This window comes from Dipodomys merriami, unplaced genomic scaffold (genome assembly GCF_024711535.1).
Source record: "Dipodomys merriami isolate MVZ:Mamm:240054 unplaced genomic scaffold, mDipMer1.0.p SCAF_69, whole genome shotgun sequence".
Lineage (NCBI taxonomy): Eukaryota > Metazoa > Chordata > Mammalia > Rodentia > Heteromyidae > Dipodomys > Dipodomys merriami.
The window spans coordinates 5,207,090-5,227,062 of NW_027206279.1; the positions used below are offsets into that span (position 1 = coordinate 5,207,090).

The 19,973-nt window shown below is 52.4% G+C and overlaps 1 protein-coding gene across 4 annotated transcripts; it reads right to left on the bottom strand.

Annotated features, from left to right (window-relative positions):
* Positions 1–946: 946 nt before the first annotated feature.
* Rpap1 (RNA polymerase II associated protein 1) lies at positions 947–19,806 on the bottom strand. 4 transcript variants are annotated; one of them, XM_070005848.1, is made up of 25 exons: positions 19,737–19,806; positions 16,031–16,274; positions 15,386–15,534; positions 15,021–15,110; positions 13,862–13,979; positions 12,793–13,011; positions 11,670–11,849; positions 10,635–10,750; positions 10,291–10,389; positions 9,553–9,654; positions 9,010–9,177; positions 8,609–8,725; positions 8,367–8,501; positions 8,107–8,277; positions 7,198–7,355; positions 6,664–6,822; positions 6,339–6,540; positions 5,813–5,922; positions 5,414–5,609; positions 5,060–5,212; positions 4,757–4,899; positions 3,157–3,913; positions 1,753–1,929; positions 1,542–1,601; positions 947–1,442 (listed from the first exon to the last, which is right to left on the bottom strand). In XM_070005848.1, the coding sequence occupies exons 2-25, from the start codon at positions 16,194–16,196 to the stop codon at positions 1,293–1,295; spliced, it is 4,095 nt and encodes a 1,364-aa protein (XP_069861949.1). In that variant the 5' UTR covers positions 16,197–16,274; positions 19,737–19,806; the 3' UTR covers positions 947–1,292. The 4 variants fall into 4 exon arrangements, with proteins under 4 accessions (XP_069861949.1, XP_069861946.1, XP_069861947.1 ...); XM_070005845.1 differs by having other exon boundaries at positions 8,609–8,791; XM_070005846.1 differs by lacking the exon at positions 19,737–19,806 and adding an exon at positions 19,659–19,676 and having other exon boundaries at positions 8,609–8,791.
* Positions 19,807–19,973: the final 167 nt, after the last annotated feature.

Genomic DNA, 19,973 nt, shown 5'->3' on the forward strand with positions numbered 1-19,973 from the left:
ATTAAATGAGCTTTAAAGCATCTGTTCAGAAAAGAATGCATACCATACAAATTATTCAAGTTATGTAAAATCATTTTTCAGGCTCTGATCAACTGAGAAGAATCCTACTTATGTTTCTGAGGTGCGTCATACTGAGTAAGGTTTGCTTTCAGCTTTTTATTTCCTTCTACAGTAGCTTAGTATTTTTCTCTCATTTTTGTCAATTCCGGGCAGAGTGGCTCTATATATTAGGATCTCCCTGGGTAGCAGCTTCTGAAGTGATGCTTAAAAAAACAACTCCACAGCACTATTAGGTTTTCCCTATGAAGTTAACAACACTTTGGGTCATGTGACCAGCACCCCAACTTCTCCAATTGCTTGTGTTTCTAGTGAGCATGTGTGTGTGTGTGCGCATGTGTTTGCCAATTTTGGGGCTTGAACTCGGCCTGGGCGCTCTACCTGAGCTTTTTGCTCAAGGCTAGTGCTCTACCACTTGAGCCACAGCACCACTTTTGGCTTTTTCTGTGTATGTGGTACTGAGGAATCGAACCCAGGGCTTCATGCATGCTAGGCAAGCACTCTACACTAAGCCATATTCCCAGCCCATAGTGAGCAGTTTTGTGATGGCCATGACAAGGGTAGCCAGGGAGCTGGAACAGAGGCTGGGTCTCACTATCCAACATGGGACACCTACTGCCCCAAGCTGAGGCTTTGCTTCATGTCTGATTGAAAATGCAAGCATGAGGAGACTAGGTGCTAGGCTCTTGTAGATAGCCAGTTCTTCCAGAAGTAGTCTGCTCCCCTAGGAGCACTGTTCCTGCCACTCAGGGGTTGTGGCCCACATTCTCACCATCCCATGTGAACTGTTTACTCCTTCCCATCATGATCTCCCCAGATCTCTCTCCTCCAGATACCTCTTGGTTCTAACTCAGAATGAATATGACAATAATCAGTCCAGATCAGCCACCAGACTGAAAAAGAATTTATTTCAGTATACAGCATAGCATTTATATATTCTGGCCTTCGGTGGGAGGTTGGAGGTGCTTAGATTTTCTTATCCCCAAAAAGGGGGTACCTAGCTAAGTCACCTCTCACTCCTAGCACAGACCCAAGGCCCCAGATGCCCAGTTCCAGATCAGGAGAACAGTAAGGCTCATTCTGTTCCACAGAATCTCCAAGGTGCTCTAGGGAAGGCAGGCAAGCCGTGCGCTCTTGTCCCGCCTTCTCTAGGACTCGATGCTCTTCTCTCTGTCCAAGTGTCCAGTGCGGAGCTTCAGAAAGATGCATTCCTCTTTCCACCTGCAGCAACTGTGCTAGGTCTCTGGTACTCTACTCTGGAGAAGCCCTGAGGTCAGTCTCTCGAGGTGCTGCTGCCTCAGAGGGGGCAGCTGTGAATACAGCTCAAAGCCCTGCGGGAGGCTGGGACTGGGGAGCTTATAGTGGAGGAGGTGCTGCCGGAGAGCCTGCAGACAGGGAGCAAACTCTGAGTGGGTAGTGAGAGCCGGTTGACATCTGTCCCCCAAACACTCTTATCTCTCTTCTCCTAGTAGTCCCAAACTTACCTCATCTGCCAGCAGAGAAGTTTTCTGCAGCATATTCTTCTGAGCACCCTTCACCTCATCCTAGGAGAACAGGGGGAGGTAGGTAGCACCAAGCAGAGGGCTGGTACCTCCCCTCCCCCAGTTTTGCATGGCCCTCCTTCCTTCCAAACCGGCCCAGAGGCTGCTCAGTCACTAGATCCTTCCCCGCTCTGAAGACAGAGATGTGACTTACTGAACTCTTTGGGTCCTGAGAGAACATGAAATTATTGACATGAGCCACAGCCACGGTGTAGAGCACAGGGCACCAATGTGATCGGAGGGCACCAGTGACCAGGGCCCGGAAGTAGAGCTGAAGGAGGGGCAGGTTGTCTTCGGGAGGTGCTGTGTAGCACTCCAGGGGCACAGGCAACTGTGGTGAGGGAAATGAGATCCAGTGAGGGGGAGGGCAGGAGTGGGCACTGGCAGATAGGTGGATGGTGTTGGCCACATGAAACTAGAAGTCAGGTCCTGGCTAGACAGCCATCCTTCTCTTGCACCTGAGTGTTATGCAGCTCAGCGCTAGAGCTCTTGCCTCGCAGGCACAGGCCATGGGTTTGATCTCCAGCACCACAAAGAAAAATCAAATGTTGATTTCTTAGACTATTGACGAGATGAGATGGTTATTATATAATGTTACATGGAAAAAAAACCCTCACTATGCCATATCAATTTTATAAAAATATCTACATATAGGCCGGGCGCTGGTGGCTCACGCCTGTAATCCTAGCTACGCAGGAGGCTGAGATCTGAGGATCGAGGTTCAAAGCCAGCCCGGGCAGGAGAGACCGTGAGACTCCTATCTCCAATAAACCACCAGAAAACCGGAAGTGGCGCTGTAGCTCAAGTGGTAGAGCGCTTGCTTTGAGCTGAAGAGCTGAGGGACAGCGCCCAGGCCCAGAGTTCAAGCCCCACGACCGACAAAAAAAAAAAAAAAAAATCTACATATAAAGGAACTAAAAAATGATAAAATTGAACTCAAGACCTCACGTTAGGCAAACCGTTCTACCACTTGAGCCACAGCACCACTTCCAGCCTTTTCTGTTTATGTGGTGCTGAGGAATTGAACCCAAGGCCTCATGCATGCCAGGGAAGCACTCTACCACTGAGCCACCTTCCCAGCCCCATCAGCCTTTCTTATGTTTAATTTCAAGACAAAGGTCTTGCTTTATGCTCAGGCCAGCCTGGACAGTGCTCTTCCTACTTGTGCTTCCCGCTCTTCCCTGGGGATGACAGAGTGTGCCACTGGGCCCTGCCTTTGTGCTTCCCTTGTAGCTACGATAATAGGTGTGAGACTGAGTCTTGAGCACTTATGCTCGGGCTGGTCTTGAACAGTGATTATCCGATCTCTACTTCCCAAGTGGCTAGGATTACAGGCTTGAGCCACTATATCTGATGTTTAAGAAATGTTAGCAAATTTCTCATCTGGAAATTGTGGCCAGAAGCTCTGATATAAACACCTACTATATAGCCACTATGCTCCACCAAAACTCCTGCAAGTTGAGATGAGGGACGTGAGGCCTAGCGAAGCTCTCCACGGCTCAGGAGTACGCCCTGGAGCCCAGTGAGGTTGCTCCTGCAGGCCGCTGGGCTGAGTTACCTGGGTCAGGGGCATGCCCAGAGCCCGCAAGGCTCCCACGTGATCCCCAAAGAGGGAGAGGCGCAAGGTGACACTGAACCGGCGCTGCAGAGGAAGGAGGACCAGAGCTCCAAACAGGTGGTCCCCAAAAGACACGGATTCAAAATGGTCCAGGAAGCTGGCATAGAGGTCGGGGAAAGACGTCAGACCAGGAAGCGGGCAGTCCAGGTTGAGGCTCGGCAAGACTTGGGGCCGACAGAGGCGAGCTAGAAGGGCTGCCACGAGACGCTGTACTGGCGTCTCTCGGAATAGCTCACTGTCCACCAGGAACAAACACATGAGCCGTGCCAGGCGGGCAGCAGGAGGTACTGCGCATAAGGCCTCGGGACGCCAGCTGTCCAGAACGAGCACCCACTGCAGGACGCGCGTGGCTATGCCCACCGTGTCAGCCGGAGGGAGCCCCGAGGGTGTTTCTGAAGCCCGGTGGTAGAGATGAATCAAAGGCTGGAAGGGCCAGTCGGTGGGCAGCAACGGCTCCATAGGCACAGGCAGCAACAGGGCTGGGACTCGCTGCGTCTCTCCTCGGTGACAGGCCTGGGAGGCCAGCAGGCCGGCGTGGGGCGGAGAGCAGTGGGTCAGGTAGCAGCTGCGGATGCTGGGGAGGTCCTGGCAGGCCTGAATGAGGAGAGCCCCTCGCCCACACCGGGCATCCCCGCTGCTCCCCAGGGACAGTCCATCAGCGAGGTCAGCTGCCTCTGGACCCCCTGCTGCACCTTCCCTGCAAGCAACAGAGACCAAAAGCCAAAGATGAGGGCGGGAAGCGCAGCGCCCAGAGGGCTGAGGCGCTCTCCTATGTGGAGTCACTGCCAAGGTCAAGTTCATTGCATTTCTCTGTGCTTGATCAACAGTACAGTATGTCCCTCGTGGCACAGGTAAAATGCTTCCAATATAGATTAATAAAACTGGAGGGAGGGGTTGGGAAGGTGGCTCAGTGGTAGAGTGCTTGCCTTGCATGCATGAGGCCCTGGGTTCGATTCCTCAGCACCACATAAGCAGAAAAAGCTGGAAGTGGGGCTGAGGCTCAAGTGGTAGAGCGCTGGTCTACAGCTGGAGAGCTGAGGGACAGTGCCCAAGCCCAGAGTTCAGGCCCCACGACCTACCAAAAAAAACTGGAGGGATGGCTCAGGTGGAAGAACACCAACCCAACAAATGCAAGTTCCAACCCTAGTCTGCCAATCCTCTTCAAACACACACACACACACACACACACACACACACACACACACACACACACACACACACACACACACACACACACACACACACACACACACACACACACACACACACACACACACACACACACACACACACACACACAGTCACCCAAACAACCCTATCAATAAATACCTAAGGGAATATCAGATACAGGACAGGCACTCAGTTATAGGCCTAGAGGTAGCTTCCATAGCATGTTTTAGCAACATGGTGACACTGATGTCTCATGGTCATTCTCTGGATGGTAGAAAAGTGGTCAAGTAAAGCCATAAAATAAAAAGAATCAGACCCAGGCCTCAGCAGTAACCAAGTAGCTGAATTGGCACCTGGACTGAGGACTTACGGGAGGAACTCCACCCGGAACACACAGCTCAGCAGCAGCTCCTGGGCGATGTACTCACTTCCGGGCAGCAGGCGGCTCAGCAGGGCCAAGGCCATGGCATGAAAGAGGGCCGCATTGGTGGCCGGTGGTGGCTGCAGCATTGCCTGTGGAGGAAAGGCAGGGAGTTGGTTGGTGTGGGAAGGACAGTGTGGAGGGAACAGAGCAGCATGGACAGGACGAGGATGTGGGCCAGGCTGAAGGCACAGACCAGAGGAGCAGGAGGGGTAATACAGTGTGGGCTGAACGTGCACACAGGCGACCCACCGCTTTCTGGGCCAGGGAAATGGCCAGGTACTGCAGGTGATGCTCATGGCGGAAGGCCCAGGCAGAGAAGGGTGTGAGGTGGGGGGCAGCGCCAGGAGCCACACACTGGAGGAAGTAGCTCTGGAGTCCGGGGGCAGCCAATAGAGATGCCAGCTATGGAAAAGCAAGTCTTTCAGATCTGGAAATGGCTTGCAATGTCTTCGGGAGCTTCCAGGTGGCTGTCTTCCCCACACACACTCAGGAACGTGGGCGTTGACAGAAGAGGCCTCCCCTCTCTTGCCCCTGCCCCGTTTTTCCCCGATTCCAGCCATCTTGGCTGGCTCCCTGGCCCCTAGCCAGGCACCCAGGGATTACCTGGCCACATAGTCCCTTGTGGGTCCGGGCCAAGGTGTTGGCAAGATGGAGGAGGGCAGTGAGGAATGGGAAGGGGGAGGCTGACCCAGCCAGACTGCGTGGGGGACAGCCTCCGGGGCAGCCCAGCGCCACAAGGCTGGAGAGAACTTCGGCCGCTGGAGCACAGGACAGTGGGTTGCAGACAGGAGAGCAGTGCCTGCAGGCAGGGTGGAGAAGACGGAAAAGTTGGCCGGAGGGGATTCAGGCCTGACGGGAGCCAGAGTGGAAAAGACCAGTGAGGCCTGGCTGTGCAGACTGGTCCCAGGTGCCTCAGTGCCTTTAAGGGATAGACCGGCGAGCGAACGCCAGGGACCACAGGAGACAGCGGCGTCCCCCCTGCAGCCGCAACGTGGAACATACCTGACGGAGTCCCACAGGCTGACCAGGGTGGGCTGACTCAGCAGTGGCAGCAACAGCTCCTGGGACAGGCGCTCCATGTCCTGAAGCCAATCCTCGGGGCACAAGTTTGGCTGGAGGGTGGAGGGGATGGCTGAGCCCTGTATGCCTCAGCCTAGCATCCCAAGAGCCCAAAGAACAGTTAGAATTCTGCAGTCTGACCCTTCTGAAGGAGAGGAGGCCCTGAGTTCTCTCTGGTGCACAAGGTTTAGGGTAGAGAGCAGAAAGGCTTAGCACTGCTTGTCTCTGGCTCCCCTAACATAGGCCCCTCCAGGATAGAGAGGTTGGAAGGGGAGTTAAAAGGTAGAGGGCAGAGTTCAGGGTGTAACTCAGACGTGGAGCATTTGCCTAGCATGCTAGGTAAGGTCATGAGTTCCATCCCCAGCAACACAGACAGTCAGCTAGACATATGGGCACAGTGCAGGATAGGAAAAGGTGGGAATGAGGAGGGCAGGATGGGCTGCAGGACACGCACGCACGCAGCACTCACTTGCTGGCTCCAGGCCTGGTAGTAGGCACTCAGGAACAGCAGGCAGGCGGTGGGCACCGGGCCCAGGGCACTCCACCTATCAGGCGCGGACAGCAGTTTCAAGGTCTCTCTTAGACATGGCTCCACGAGAGGCTGGAGTCCAGATACCTGCGTCCACGTGATGGAGGAAGCAGCGGCTGGCCCCCGGGCCTCAGCGGAGTCTCTGAGGGAGTGCCAGGAGGGCCACAGTGAGGGTGCAGCTGGCACTCCCTCCCTGTGCAGGAGAAGTGCTGCCTGCCTGGCTTCCCAGAACATTCTTCTTCTGGCAGGCTCAGGGCTGGCCTACCTGGTGGGCTCAGAGTGGGTGCCGCTGGCTGCCAGAGTGAGCTGGGTGAGGAGGGTGAGCAGCGAGGCCGCCCGGTGCACGGGCAGGGACGGCAGGGGGTGGATGCTGAGCTCCAGCGGCACAGCCTGCAAGGCCCTCATGAGCACCGGGTACAGCTCCCTGAGAAAGAGCGAAGATGCCGTCACTGTAGGGAGGGAGCCGAGGATGCCAAGGCAATGGTTGCCTGGGCTGTGCAGTCTGGCGAGGAGGCTCGGGCAGGGAGGCCCCAGGCTGGGCACTCTTGGAGAGGTAGCCCTTCAAAGCCGGGACGCTCCATCGGACCTCACCAAGACCCCAGCGCACAGAACGGGCTTACCCTAGGTTTGGCCCCCAGTCTCCCAGCTAGTCCTTCCTCTAGGGGTACAGTAAGAAGAAGCCTCTCTTCCTCTGTTTGCCTCTCTCCCAGCTTGGAGCCTTGAGCACAGCTTTAGTGTCAGGTTAGGTCAAGTGCAGAAGCGGAGAGGTGTGCAGGGGGCCACCCCTGCCTCTCCACACCTGTAAAGGTCACCTCCGTGGCCGTAGGAGGCAGCCACAGCCCACAGGCGATAGGCCTCCGTGCTCAGCATCTCAGCTTCCTCGGGGGGCAAGGCCAGTTCTTGAGGAGCTTCTGCTATGAAGCGGCACAGGCGGCTCCGGAGATCAAAGCTGCTCAACTGGAAGAGTAGAGTGGAAGTTGTGGGGATTGGGGTCAGCTGGGAGTCACACATCCTGCTAGTGTCAGGCTCTGTCACTGTGCAAAGGGACTCAACTCTGCCCTTGCAGAGGCCTCTGCACTACCAAAGGGTCACAGCTCTGAGTAGGGGTGAAAGTACCCCATCCCTGTCCTTCCCTCTTTTTTGCTGGGTCCTACTGTCTGTGTGGCTACAGGTAAGAACACCTGCCTACATGTGCGTCCTCTGGGTCTGAGTTGGGCCGGGGAGCTGTCCACATCCCGAGACTGGAATAGGCTTATAGGATGCACAGGGCTCTGATGACGAGGTTCCTGGGTAGTGCTTTCTGTAGAAATTCTTTTTTTTTTTTTTCCTGTCAGTCCTGGGGCTTGAACACAGAGCCTTGGTGCTGTCCCTGAGCTTCTTTTGCTCAAGCCTAGTGCTCTACCACTTGAGCCACAGCACCACTTCCAGTTTTGTTTTTTGTTTTTTAATAATTTATTGGCCATAAGAGTCTCATGAACTTTCCTGCCCAGGAAGGCTTTGAAGAGTGATCCTCAGATCTCAGCCTCCAGAGTAGCTAGTATTACAGGTGTAAGACACTGGCACCTGGCTTTCTGTGGAAATTCTAAGCAACTAGGCCAGAGAGGAAGAGGATGAGGTGGCCACTCAGAGTTCAGGGGTCATGATTAGCTCCCAATCCAGCCCCACCCAGTCCTATCTCCCACCTCCATCCCTTGCTGTGTCTGCTCACCAGCCGGGCGGCAATATTCCTACCAGCCGAGGCCAAGACTCTAAGTAGTTTCATGGCAGCAGCACAGGGTACTCTGTGTAGACTGGAGGTGGGCCCCGCCGCTACAGGGGACCAGCTGGTAGGCAGGAACTCTCGAACTATGGTTTCTATCAGCCGAGGGCACTCCAGAACCTGTGGGAGATAGAAGGACAATGGAGGAAGAAGGATCAAGACCAACAGTGAGGCTCTCTGCCCTGTGATGACCTCCCGCTCCTCCTCACCCTCGTGGCGGACTCCAAGGAATGGCGGGCCAGGCGAATGAGCACAGCCAGGATGTCAAGGACCACAGAGGGCCCTGGGCAGGTCACCTCTAGCACATAGCGCAGCCGAGGCAGCAAGTTGGTAGCCAGGAGGCCCTGGGGGCAGAGAGAAATCCTCTGCCAAATGTGGCAGAGCCCTGGGCTTTGATGACCCCTCCTGCCCAACACCCTTGACCTCTGTCAGATGGGAAAGCTTCCTCTACCTTGATGACGTCATGTCGGGCCAGGTCAGGCGGAGGTCGGCTTCCCTCCTCGGGGCTCTTCTGTTTTGCCTTTTCTGTTGCGGGCTCTTCATCCTCGCCATCCTCCTCCTTGTCCTCCTGGCTGGGCATGAGGGGGAACACCGAAGTTCCGTGATACCAAGAGAAGGTGCTGTCCAAGAGCTCCTGCCAGAGGATGGGGCCAAGAAGGGGAGAGGAAGAAAGGCAGGGAACAGTGAGAGCCCCCCACAAAAAGCAGAGCAGCAGGCTTCTGGGCTTTAGGGCCTTTAAGAGAACAGGGTGATGTCTGCCACCTAGTTCTCCATGCTTCCTACAAAGTCCTCTTAGCAGAGCATGAGGAGCAAAGACCTGATGTCTCACACCCCTGTCCTATCCCGCAGTACCTCATCTCCGGGAGCCACCAGCAGAGCCCGAAGAGCCCGGACGGCAGCTGCGATCACCCCATCCACTCTGTCATCCAAGGAGAAACGCAGCAGGAAGAGGAAGCCAGCATCCAAAAGCAGCCGTAAGACACTGCCCACCAGCTGGTCCCCAAACTCGCCAGCCTGGGCCTTGGGTGCAGAAGGATAATTGCTGAAGATGCTGATATCTGTTGCCTGTGACCCTGCATTTGCCCCACTCCCAGTGTGCCCCACAGTGGAAAGGGTAAGAGATGGGGAAGTCTAATGTCAAAAGACCAGGTTTAGGGCTGGGAATGTGGCTCAGTGGTAGAGGACTTGCCCAGCATGCATGAAGCCCTGGGTTCGATTCCTCAGTACCACATAAACAGAAAAAGCCGGAAGTGGCGCTGTGGCTCAAGTGGTAGAGCGCTAGCCTTGAGTACAGAGAGGCTCAAGGACAGTGCCCAGGCCCTTAGTTCAAGCTCCAAGTTTTGGGGGTGAGGGGGAGAGTGACGGGGACAGGAGAGGCAGGAAGAGTCCACTTACCCTGCCAATGACCTGGGACAACACATGCAGGGCGAGTGCTCTCTGTTGGGACACCTGGCTCCGGGTCAGGTGGAACAGCTCCTGTAAGGAGTACCCTGCTCTCTGGGGCAGGGGTAAGGCATCAGAGGGAACCATGGTACAAGGCAGTACCCACAAAACACCTGGCTAGGTGCCAGGAGACAAAATGTCATCAAACTCCCTGCCTCTGCCCCACGGAGCCTCGAGCTGGTGAGGAAAATGGGACATGCATACAAGTAACGGTGGCGTAAGGCAGATGGGGGATGAATGCGGTGGTGGATAATTCACTGGCAGGTGGAGTACAGGCACGGGAGTGCACAGGGAGTGTGCGGCATGAGCTGGCCGAGTGGTAGAGCAGCAGGCTAGAGGGAGGAGGTCACAGCCCACGGACTGTCCTGCCTTGCTGAGGAGCCAGAGGAGTTCGGTACAGCAGCCCAGGCGGGATGGAATGGCCCGGGGAAGAACCTAGAAGGCCCGACAAGTGAGTGCCCACCAGGGGGAAAAACCAAGCTCCAGTAAGCATCATGGGGAGGTAACAGAAGTGGACCGGCAAGTTCTAGAGCTGACCAGAATGTGAGCAGGGCAGGAATATCATTTTGAGCCTAAAACATGGAATGAACTGGAACAAGGCACACAAGAAGTCAAAGGCAACTAACTGCTCAGAGGCCCTTGTCCACGTAGTCAAGAGCCGCTGAGTCCCCCCTGGGTCCTAGGCCTCACCTCCGCCTCCTCTCCATGGTGGTGCAGCCCCAGATGCGTGGGCAGGTCCACGTCAGGGGCCAGGAGCTCGCCCTGAAGACTAAATCGGGCCTGCATTCTCTGGTGGGAAGAGAAAGAAGACGAGGTTGGGGCAGCAGCAACTATCCTGTCCAGGTTGCTGTGTGGAAACGGAGCTTCTTTGGCCTTAGGGCGTGAAGAGCGCAGGGAGAGGAGAGTGAGTGTGAAGGAGAGCTGCTTCTCAGGCTCACGTGGCGAGAAGGGGAGAAGGGGCCTGAGTTCTGGAGACAGGAGCAGCGGGCCCCACCTGTCTCACCCACCCTGGCTAGGCAGCTTGCCCTGCTCACCTCCTGGGTCTGCTGCCGCCGGAGTGGGGGCAGGTCCTGGGTCCAGTGGAGCTTCTCCAGCTCAACAGCGTCCATGTGGAGCCATTCTTTATGGGGGGTCATGGGCAGGGCCACATCTGGGAAGATGGAAGCATGACAGTATTCCCTAAGCTCACCTCACTCATCCACAGGGGTCCCAGACAACAGAAAGCAGCACCACATCTCCCGCCCTCAGTTTTGGCTAAATAGTATGGCTGGAGTGAAAGGTCCCAGCTAGGACAAAGACCCAATCCTAACTCTGATGAGGGGGAAGAGTGGAGAGGATAAAGACGAAGAAAGAGGAAGGGAACAGGCGGCAGGGCTACATCTGCCATGTAAAGCGTAGATGTCCACTCTCAAGTACAAGCCCTGCAAAGGAACACTGGCGTGGGGACAACGAGGACAGGGCGGCTCCAGGGAGAGTTAGATACAGAAACCACGCCAACAACATCCTCCTGCCGCTTCCCTCGTACCCCTCAACCTGCCTGACCTGCCTGCCCAGCGCTTCTCAGGGAGCAGGAGGTTCATGGCTGAGATAATTCAATTTCTTTCTGTTGTTAATCCCTAATAGAATAATTTAGTTTCTGGACAATGAGTGCTTCCATTGGCCTCTGCCTTGTGTCTGTCAGGTCCACAGACCTTCATCAGACTCTTCCCCTCCCGACACCCCTGCCCTTCCATTTCCCCCAGCACTGACAAGAGGAGAAAGCATGGCCGGATGGACAGAGCCAGAGCTGGGCAGCTCTGTCCAGGGAGGAGCAGGTGGTCGCCACATGCTGTTCTTACTAGGGAAGGGAGAGGAGCAGCCACAGGACAAGAAAACAGGAAGCATGTGCAGGAAGAAGACGCGCATCAGCAAATGAATCCTGATTTGAGCCAATTTAAAGGCACTAATGAGGATTAACATTCTAATTCCAAGGGCAGAGATGCTTCTTTCTTCCCATCCACCCAGCCCAAGAGAAGGTCGTTCATTTCTCTATTTTTATCCACACCAAAGATGGGCCCTCTCCTCCGAACCTGGGGCCCCTGGCTCCAGCTTCTCTTCCTTCCTGGGTTCAGTGGCAAGGGCCGACATCATGGGCTCCTCTTCAGAGACATCAATGAACTGTCCTCCTGGCTTCTGCTCCTTGGTGGCCTTCTCTCCTGCTTGCTCATGGGTATGGCCACGGGATCTCAGGAAGGCAACCAAGCTAGGGTCTACAGACATAGGAGGAGGTAGAGTGAGTGAGGGCAGACACACCCCAGTTCCTACACTGCTTTTAGCTGCCTGCGTCTGGGTGCCGAAGACAAGACAAGCTGTGTAACCTCTGGCCTCAGCCCCCTGCACTCTCCTGTGGCCCTTCAATGATTCTGCCCTCTCACCTTTAAGGCCTCTAGGGCCTGACCACCCCCTTTTCCTCTGTGTTTCACAATGGCTGGCCAAGGTTCTTATGCTTGACTTGACCTTGAGCTTGGTACCAGGTCAGAGGTCCACGCTAAGAGTATGTGGAATAAACATGAATGCTAGCTAAGACCACAGAGAGGCATTTAGTAGGAAGTGCCCTCACCTCTCTCACCCAGTTTATGCATAGTTTATTAAAAAATTTAATATGCTTTTCCAGGTGCTACTGGCTTCTACTTGTAATCCTAACTAACTGAGAAGGCTGAGATGGAAGGATCGAGATTTGAAGTCTATGACTTTTTTTTTTTGTCAGATGTGGGGCTTGAACTCAGGGCCTGGGTGCTGTCCTTGGCCTCTTTGTGCTCAAGGCTAATGCTCTACCACTTGAGTCATAGCACTACTTCCTGGCTTTTTCTGAGTAGTTTATTAGAGATAAAGACTCTCACGGGGACTTTTCTGCCCAGGCTGGCTTTCAACTGCAATCCTCAGATCTCAGCCCCCTGAGTAGCTAGGATTACAGGCTGGAGTTACCAGTGCCTGGCTGTGATTCTTATCTCTAACCACCAAAAAGCCAGAAGTGGAGCTGTGGCTCAAGTGGCAGGGTACCGGCCTTGAACAAAAGAGCTAAGAGATCGTGTGAGGCTTTAGTTCAAGTCCCAGGACTGGGACAGATCAAACCAGAAAAACCCAGCAGAATGTCTGGCATGAACAAATACAGCCCTCCCCAGCCCAGCCCGGCAGGAAATCCTGGCACCTTACCAAGCTGAGCTAGGAGCTGCTGCTGCTCCTGCAGGATCTCGCCAGGAGTCATGGCTTGCAGTCTTGCTACATTCTCTTCATGGATGGTCTGAGCTTCTTGCTCGGCTTCCTGGCTGAGGCCCTTCCCTGTGACCACATGGGGTCTCTGGAAGTTGTGGTTGTTCCCTGGCCGCTGGCCACCCTGGTCTCTGGGGCTGGGTGCCTCACAGGTCACCACACCTAGAAGAAATAGATGATCAGTGCCATTGCCTTGACTTCCTGACTCCACTGGGCTTTCTTCTTCTGTAAATCTATTAGCCCAAAGCCCAAAGCCCCAGAACCTGCCGAGTATAGAGCTGGGACCCCACTGGGTCTTGCACAGGACTCCAGGCACTCTGGGAAAGGTGCTGCAGCTATTCACTCACTCTTCCCCTAAGACTCTCATGAAAAGATGTCTTTCCTTTCTTCCTTCCTTCCTTCCTCCCTCCCTAGCTTCCTTCTTTCCTTCATTTTCTTTTCAAGACATGTTCTGTATGGCCCAGGCTGGACTAACTTGTGATGTCTTGCCTCAACTTCTCACGTGCTGGAGTTACATTTGGGTGTCACCACATCTTACATTTCCCAAGCCGGGCACTGGTGGCTCACGCCTGTAATCCTAGCTACTCAGGAGGCTGAGATCTGAGGATCTCGGTTCAAAGCCAGCCCGGGCAGGAGAGACCGTGAGACTCCTATCTCCAATAAACCACCAGAAAACTGGAAGTGGCGCTGTAGCTCAAGTGGTAGAGTGCTTGCCTTGAGCTGAAGAGCTGAGGAACAGTGCCCAGGCCCAGAGTTCAAGCACCACGACCGACCTCAAAAAAAAAACAAAAAAAACAAAACAAAAAAAAAAACAACAAAAAAAACATTTCCCTTCCCTTTCTTTTAGAGTTGCACCAAAGCCTGCCTCCTCCCTGTACCTAAGTTCCAGAGTGGACCCAAGGCTCCTATTCCTAGTGCTTTAAATACATGGGAAAGTACATTGCCTAACATGCATGGTGACTTGAGTTTGATACACACACACATGGCCTAAACATGTGCAGCAGCAGCTTACCCTGTGGTGGGTATGGGTTGGGTACAACTTCTCTGGCGGATGGAGGCCTGCCTTCAGAAGCCCGCCTTGCCGCGATCTCCCGGGCAAAGATGCTTCCCTTACCAGATGCTGGCTTTCCCTATGGAGCAAAGAAAAGCCCAGGTCATGGACACTCTACCCCAACTCCTTATAGCCAGGTCTCTGGGACAGAGAGATGAGCCTGCTCAATTTCCAAGGGGTCATAGAATCTCCTAGTCTTCTGAAAAAGCAGGGTTCCAACTACAGGCGTAGTTTAGTGGTAGAGCACCTACCTGCCTAGCATACAAGAGACCTGGGGCTTTAGATCCCCAGAACCTCAAAACACAAAACAAAGTTAGGGCCCTATGGAAATACAGGTCTTAAAATGTGACAAACGTGAAGTTATGGCTTTTACCTTTACTCTTTAGGGGGGTCTCAGTTTGCTCATCTGAAAAATGGGAATAATGATATCTACCTGACATGGTTGTCATGAGATAAAGTGAGGTAATCTGTATGATGTGTTTCTTACGATGCTGCTTTAAAAGCAGAGCTGCTGCCAGGCGCTGGTGGCTCACGCCTGTCATCCTAGCTACTCAGGAAGCTGAGATCTGAGGATTGAGATGCAAAGCCAGCCTGGGCAGGAAAGTCTGTGAGACTCTTAACTTCAATTAACCATCAGAAAACCAGAAGTGGGCCGGACGATGGTGGCTCACGCCTGTAATCCTAGCTACTCAGGAGGCTGAGATCTGAGGATCGCGGTTCAAAGCCAGCGGGCAGGAGAGACCGTGAGACTCCTACCTCCAATAAACCACCAGAAAACCAGAAGTGGCGCTGTAGCTCAAGTGGTAGAGTGCTTGCCTTGAGCTGAAGAGCTGAGGGACAGCGCCCAGGTCCAGAGTTCAAGCCCCACGACCGACCAAAAAAAAACAAAACAAAAAAAAAGAAAACCAGAAGTGGTGCTGTGGCTCAAGTGGGAGAGCGCTCCCCGTAAGCTGAAGAGCTGAGGGACAGCGCCCAGGCCCAGAGTTCAAGCCCCACGACCAACAAAAAAGAAAAAGAAAAAAGAACATGGAGCTATTGAGGCTGCTTATGTTATTGAAACTGTAATGGGAGAAGATGAGACTCTCGCTGTCAAGTACCAACTAAGAGAGCCTCTGCTTACCTGTCTGTCTTGTGAGCGATGGAATACAGGGGGGAAAGCAACACTGCTGGGCACAGGCAGATTCACGGCCATTGCACTTGTATCTCGTTCCTAAGGCCACAAAGCACAGGCAGAGAAGATGCAGAGCCTTCCCCGGGCTGGATCCTGTCCCACTGACCCCAGACCGGAGCCTCACCCTGAGGGACCACAAATCAACCTCCCACCCAGTCTCTGTAATTCCAACCCAACTCCACCCACCCTGACTGCAAAGGGGAAAGTGCACCTTTCTAAGCACCCCTTCTCATAAGCCTCACCCTCGCCCCTGCCCCACCAAGGCCTAGTCACCCTTAAGGTGCCTTGCCCCACACAGCCAGGGTGAGACGCACAATAATTTTAGTCAAGACAGCCGTCACGTGCTGGTCATGCCTGTTCAGCCTCTCTTCAGGGTCTTCATCCTGAGGCAGAGGGCGGCCAGGGCTGGGCCTGGCTCTCTTAGGGGGAGCAGGAACTAAAGCTGGGGGAGAATCTGGGAGGTCTGGAAAAACAAAACAAAAAACACAAAAGACCAGAAGTGAGGACACTCAGATCTTCACAGGAAGACACAGGGGGTTGCAGGGTTAAAGAAAAGAAAGGCAGGGCTGGGAAGGTGGCTCAGTGGTAAAACGCTTGCCTCGCATGCATGAGTCCCTGGGTTCGATTCCTCAGCACCACATAAACAGAAAAAACCGGAAGTGGTGCTGTGGGTCAAGTGGTAGAGCGCTAGCATTGAGCTGAAGAGCTGAGGGACAGCGCCCAGGCCCAGAGTTCAGGCCCAATGACCAAAAAAAAAAAAAAAAAAAAAAAAAAGGCAGCTGCATGGGCCCTGGCTCCAGCTGTGGCACTCTGGGTGTTTTCCTCCATCTATAAAATGGATCTGCAGCCACACAAACTCTGCAGTGTCTAAACTACTGATGGGCAGAACCCAGACACCCAAGGACAGGGAAGGTCCCAAGGCTGCCCCTCTCCTCAACCTCACGCATGCAGACACCCACCATCCAGCATCACCACATCCCGATGATCCTCCAGGTCAGCATTTCCACCTCTCCTGCTGCCTTTCTTCACCAACTGCACAGCCGGGGCTGCGCCAGTGGCAAGAAACTGACTCTGGAAGTGCAGCAGGTCCACCTCGGACTCCCCTGGCTTTGGTCTGGACAGCATGTCGACACTCAAGCTGCCTCCCCAGTACAGCCTTTGCAGCACTGCTCCCGTGGTGTGGACAGGCCCCCTCACTCAACCCTAAGAACAAAAAAAGATGAGGGACCATCAGCATGGGAATCGGGACTCCCCTTAGCATGAAGCAGAGGACCCTCATTTCCAGTTGGTTTACTCATTTCCCCTCATTTATTACCACTTTCTCCCTTCTATTGCTAGTGCTAACCTAAAAAAAAAATTTTTTTTTTTTCCTGCCAGGCCTAGGTCTTGAATCCAGGGCCTGGGCACTGTCCCTGAGCCTCTTTGTCCTCAAGGCTAGCGCTCTACAACTTGAATCACACTACCACTTCTGGATTTTTCTGAGTAGTTTATTGGAGGTGAGAGTCTCATGGACTTTCCTGCCTGGGCTGGCTTTGAACCGCGATTACATCTCAGCCTTCTGAGTCTAGGATTATAGGGGTGAGGCACCACTGGCACCCATTAGTAGTAGTAGCATTTACAAGCACACGCATATCCATACACACATTCATGTGAGTGTGTGTGTGAATACTGAGGCTTGAACTCAGGGCCTTATAGTTATTAGGTGTGGTGCACAGAATTGGGTGAGAGAACTGGCAACCTCACACATTCCTGGTAAATATACGAGGCTTCTGATGTAAGATGGCACAGTCACTAGGGAAAACGGTTTGGCAGTCTCTCAAAATGTTAAACATAGAACTACCAGATGCCACAGTAATTCAATTCCTTGCTATACACTGAAGAAAAATGAAAAACATGTTCTTGAATATTCAGAATTATGGACTAGCAGTATGGTATATACAATAGAATAGCATTTGTCAATATGAATAATGAAAAGGTTATATATGTAACAACTCACATCATGCTAAGTGAACAAAGCCAATCACAAAGCATCTTGTTTATGGAAGTTTAACAGGAGGTTATTTTAGTAAAACAGAATAAAGTAAGGAGATGTATAAATAAAAGGAAAAACATCTCATGCAGGAGGCAGGAGCAGAGAAGTTCCTCAAATGATCTGATAATGTATGATTCTATTTATGTGGAATGTCTGAAATAGACAAATGTGGAGAACTGAAAAGTAAACTAGTGGTTTCCAGGGGCTAGGAGAGTTGGAAAAAAATTCTCTGTGAATAGGTATGAATCTTCTTTTTGAGATCATGAAACTGTTCTTGGGTTAGACAGTGGTATTGGTTGCAACCTTGTGTGACTATATTGAAAATCACTAAACTATATACTATAATAAGGTACATTTTACAGTGTGTGAATTATAGTTCAATTAAAAAACAAAAATATGGGCTGGGAAGGTGGCTCAGTGGTAGAGCGCTTGCCTTGCATGCATGAGGCCCTGGGTTCAATTCCTCAGCACCACATAAGCAGGGGGAAAAAAAAGCTGGAAGTGGCGCTGTGGCTCAAGTGGTAGAGTGCTAGCCTTGAGCTGAAGAACTGAGGGACAGCACCCAGGCCCAGAGTCCAGGCCCCACGAGCGGACCAAAAAATAAAAAAAAATAAAAAAATAAATATATATATAGGGGCCATTTAAACAGATATCTAACCTGATCTCATAGCTGTAAGGATTAAATGAATGAAGAAAAAGTAATTAGCCAATATGTACTAAATGCTCAGTAAATATTAGCTACAATAATAAGTTGAGCTGGTAATTTATTTATTTTTTGAAACACAATTTCATTATGGTGTCTAGACTCTTCTCTCCGACTTGTGGATTCAAGTAATTCTGCCTCAACCTCCCTAATAGCTGAGACTATGGGCATGTATCATATGTATAGCATAATGATCATTTTATTATTGGCATCTAATTTGGGAGTTCCAACTACTGGCTCTTCATTTAATCCTCACAACCATACTAAGTAGATTACAATTTTTATTCACATTTGATACTGAGGAAAAAGGAGTGCTAAGAAGTTAAGTCATTTGCTCAACGTCTCAAGGGTTAGTATGGAGAGGGCTGGTAACGTGGTTCAGTGGTAGAGTGCTTGCCTTGCATGCATGAGGCCCTGGGTTTGATTCCTCAGCACCACATAAGCAGTAAAAGCCAGAAGTGGCGCTGTGGCTCAAGTGGTTGAGCACTAGCCTTGATCTGAAGAGCTGAGGGACAGCACCCAGGTCCAGAGTTCAGGCCCCACGACTGACCAAAAAAAAAACAAACCAAAACAAACAAACAAAAAACCAGTAAGAGTTAGAGCTAGGAATTCCAAGAGCTCTATCACTATGTTCCGCTACCTAGTTCTCTGTGTGATACTTGAGTACCCTAGAAGTCTGGAATGGCCGGAAGGAGCTGGGTGGAATCAGAACAAACTCTAATGAAGCTCCTGAAAAGCAAAAGTTGGAGCTGGGTGCTGGTGCTTATACCTGTAATTCTACTCAGGAGGCTGAGATCCAAAGGATGGTGGTTTAAAGCCAGCCCAGGCAGAAAAGTCCATGAGATTCCATCTCTAAAATAACCAGCAAAAAGCCAGATTGGAGGCATGCCTGGGTCAAGTGGTATAACACTAACTGAGCTAGCAAACCAAGTGCTCATGAAGCACAGTACCACCAATAAATAAATAAGCAAATTCTTTTCATTATCTCTTTCTCCCTACGAGCCACTAACAAATCTCAAAGATCTGTAGTTTAAGTGGCTTTCCCTTGTGTAGAAGTCTTTCTTTGATGCAAACAAGTTTGAGGTGAGTAAGTATGGTAACACATATAATAGAGTAAAAATGCTAATTACATTATGACCAGACATTAACCATATCAGAAAGTACTACTACAGAACTATAGGTCCTTATAGGTTAAAAACAGGGATGAAATAAAGGTAGGCCATAATTTAGAAAAGTCAGGGTGGTTATGGACAGCAACTTTGAAATTAATAGGTCAGAAATCAAATATTAGCCCAGTGTCAGTGGCTCATGTCTGGAATCCTAGCTACTTAGGAGGCTGAGATCTGAAGATCAAGAAATTCTGTCCGATTCTCCAATTAACCAACCAACAGCTGGAAGTGGAGCTGTGGCTCAAGTAGTAAAGCCACAGCAACTAGGACCCTGAGTTCAAGCTCCAGACACTGCGTGTGCAAGCACACGGCTTCAACCACAACATGCATGTACAAAGGGGATTTTAGTCTCCCAGCTTCAACCACAACATGCATGTACAAAGGGGATTCTAGTCTCCCAGCTTTAACCACAACATGTATGTAGAATTGGGCATGCTGTTCTCCCAACTTGTTTCCAAAACCGTTTGTGGATTTAAATAACTTCATGCAACGCCCTTACCACACTGACACACACACACACACACACACACACACACACACACACACACACACACACACACACACACACACACACACACACCCGCCTCAGCCTTCACTGCCCGCGGATGAAGGGATCTAAGCATCCAAGAAGCTGCCGCCGCCCCTCGTACAGATTAATGACTCTCAGAATACAGACTCGGTACCCGGCAAAAGAACCGAGCGCCATCTCCCCGCCGGGTCCCTCGGCCTGAGTCACCCACGCCCTGCCCGTCGCCACCTACTTGCTCGAGCTCCGCTTGGGCGCCGCCATCTTGGCGCGCACTTCCGTCGCCGCTGGAGTTCTACTTCCGGTGCGCCGCGCGGCCCCGCCCCCGCCCCGGGCGTCAGCCGCGGAGGTGTGGAGCCCGGAGCGGCGCGGCGTCCCGTCGCTGCCCGCTGCTCAACCCGCCGAGTGGCCACAGGGTCTCATCCCACGAGAGCTGCACCCCGACCTTCATTTTGATGCCCTGCAGGCACGG

Bases quoted from the DNA above. Each gene is read 5' to 3' on its own strand.
- Rpap1 (XM_070005845.1), bottom strand. From the start codon at position 16,196: ATGCTGTCCAGACCAAAGCCAGGGGAGTCCGAGGTGGACCTGCTGCAC. The intron at 13,980-15,020 runs GTAAGCAGAGGC...TTTGCTCCATAG, and splicing joins ATCGCTCACAAGACAGACAG to GGAAAGCCAGCATCTGGTAA. The intron at 8,502-8,608 runs GTAGAGGAAGCT...CTCTGCCCCCAG, and splicing joins CCCGACATGACGTCATCAAG to GGCCTCCTGGCTACCAACTT.